The sequence below is a fragment of the Frankliniella occidentalis genome, unplaced genomic scaffold (genome assembly GCF_000697945.3).
Source record: "Frankliniella occidentalis isolate FOCC.00 unplaced genomic scaffold, Focc_3.1 Scaffold71, whole genome shotgun sequence".
Taxonomy (NCBI): domain Eukaryota; kingdom Metazoa; phylum Arthropoda; class Insecta; order Thysanoptera; family Thripidae; genus Frankliniella; species Frankliniella occidentalis.
Window position 1 is genome coordinate 872,608 of NW_026267201.1, and position 2,422 is coordinate 875,029.

At 53.9% G+C, this 2,422-nt stretch overlaps 1 protein-coding gene across 1 annotated transcript in view; it reads left to right on the top strand.

Annotated features, from left to right (window-relative positions):
• Nucleotides 1–2,422, top strand: part of LOC113217460 (U-scoloptoxin(05)-Sm1a) — a 162,212-nt gene that overhangs the window by 151,737 nt on the left and 8,053 nt on the right. The window contains exon 3 of the mRNA XM_052268501.1: nt 1,251–1,390. Within this exon, the coding sequence (XP_052124461.1) occupies nt 1,251–1,390 (140 nt within the window). The remainder of the gene's footprint in view (nt 1–1,250; nt 1,391–2,422) is intronic.

A 2,422-nucleotide genomic window follows, 5' to 3' on the forward strand; every position in this document is an offset into this window, starting at 1 on the left:
TCCATAATGTCTCAATCCCGAGACAGAAAACAGTCGTTCTTGAGACATTTGCGATGTCTCCAAAGTATCTCTACACTGACTAGTTAAAGTCTCGACGCCGTCTCTGAAACCGTCTCCAGAAAGTCTCGAAAAAGACTCAACGGCGTCTGCATTTTGTCTTTACAATATCTCGGCTCGAGACACTCTAGATCGATTTCCTCTTGTACGGGAGTGGTACGGGCTGATGTTTTATAGGCGGCCAGGACCGGCTGGACCGGGACCGGGCCGGGCGCGAAACATCCCACCACGTTGTGGACACTGAATTATCGTTTTCAAACAACCGCAGCGGAAGTGGCAGAGCCCTTGCTGGGCCCGAAGCTGTACAACACGAACTCCCCCCCCCCCCTCCCCCAAATTCCCTCTTCCTCCTCCTTCCCTGCGTCGCGAGAAACCGTCCGGAAAAGTGCTCCGGCGTTTATTTCCCGGCACCGGATGCCTTGTGCCTGGCCTGCTGCTGGTCTGAGAGAGAGAGAGAGAGAGAGAGAGAGAGAGAGAGAGAGAGGGGGGGAGAGGGAGAGGGAGGGAGAGAGAGAGAAGGATAGGGGGGTAGAACGAGTGGCAACACAGCTAAACGCCGCTCATTCGTCCCTCGCCACCCGGCGGCAGCGAGAGCACTCTGCAAAATGAGGAAGTGCACCCACTCTCACTGGATGTGTGAAGGATGCCCACAGGACAGGGAGTCGTTCGCCGCCACTGAAGCGAATAGGGCAGTAATCTAAAGGTTTGCCGCGGTTTGCCGTCTTGCCGCACGGAGCGTATAACCGAACCGAGGGGGAAATCACTCCAGATAAAAGTGTACACGTTAGTACACCCTTTTTTAGCGTCATTTTTCACAATTTTTACAAAATTTTGTTCTTACAGCACTATTACGCTTTATTTCTGCCATTAGTACGCGTTATTACGCTGTTAGTACGCGTTTAGTACAGGCCTTGGTATACGAGTTAGTACGCAAGTGATTTCCCCCTCGCGTATAACCGTAATGAAAGAAGGGCGGAAATTTACATGTTCCAGCGGGAAACAGGCTGCTGCTGCCGTAAAAGTTGTTTTTTTTTCGGCCTCCAAACGGGTCACAGCCTTCCCCGACGAACGCGAGCTGACCTCTGAAAAAGTTGTCCGCGGACGGCCCGCTGTGCGGCTGCTGCGGCTGCTGCTGCTGCCCTTGCGCCCTGCCGTCGCCCTCGAGATTTTAATTAAGGAAGCTGTTGTTGCAGTGGTGCCGACGGCGAGCGGACTCAAGTGCTTCCAGTGCGGCTTCTACACGGACGGCGTGGGCTCCATCACGCCCTGCATCAACCACACGGTGGAGCTGCACCTCAAAGAGTGTCCCAAGGAGAAGAGCAAAAGCTGTCTGGTGAGTATATCATCGGGCTGCGGGGTTTAATGTACTGGGCAGGCTTCCAGATGGGGAGTGGAGGGTCCGAACACTTAGAGCGCTAACATCGAGTCGAGAAAATTTGCATCACGGAGTAGTTTTTGACACTTTGAATCGTACCTGTAAAATTACTAACTCAGTTTCAGACCAGAAGAGCCATTACATTTTGTTTTAAAATACTAATGAAAGTCAGTCCAGTCACTCAGATAATTCTCTCTAGATTTTCAAAACTAACACCGTTCACAAAAATACCTTTTCCGGAAAATTGCAATTTTACAGTGTATTCAATCACCGCTGTGTAACGGAGTCGATTAATGATTGACTAATTGACTGGACTGTGAGTGAATGGAGTTAAAGCGAGACGGGGTCGGGGAGTAGGGGGGAGAGTTTGGTGGTAAATAATGACCTCTGAGATGATGGGGCCCAAAGTAATCGCTTCACTGGCGCGATACCCATCTCTCGCTTTGGCGACCCGTGCGAGTGAGACAGGGAGAGGAAGGGAAAAAGGCGGGAGGGGGGGGGGGACAGGGAAGCAAGAGAAATGTCGAACTGAAACAGAAGCTGGGCCCGGCGCCATTCTGCGACCTCTCTAGTCGCCGCGCAGCATCTGCTTGCAGTGATTGACGGCGCGCAGAGCCGCTTATGGGACCCCATCCCCCCTTTCCCTTCCCCTTCGTTTCCCCTGCTCCCCTTCTTTCTTTACTCTGTACTCTCTCCTTCTCTGCTTGATCGTTTCACCTCCCCCCCCCCTCCCTCCTACCCATTCCACTCACCTTTTCAATCGCACACGACGCCGCGGCGTCGGTGGCCCTTCTCGCCCCTTCCCGCTCGCGAGGTATCGCGAAACAACAGTAGTAGTAGTTGTTTCGCCAAAGTACACATCCGGCCGTGCGCCGCTCGCGGCAGCCGGGCGTGGCGTAGCGTAGCGGACGTACACATTGAATTACGCCCCTGACTGGCATTGTGCAGTCGCACGGCTCGGCTGCACACGCCGCCCCCGCCGCCCCCTCC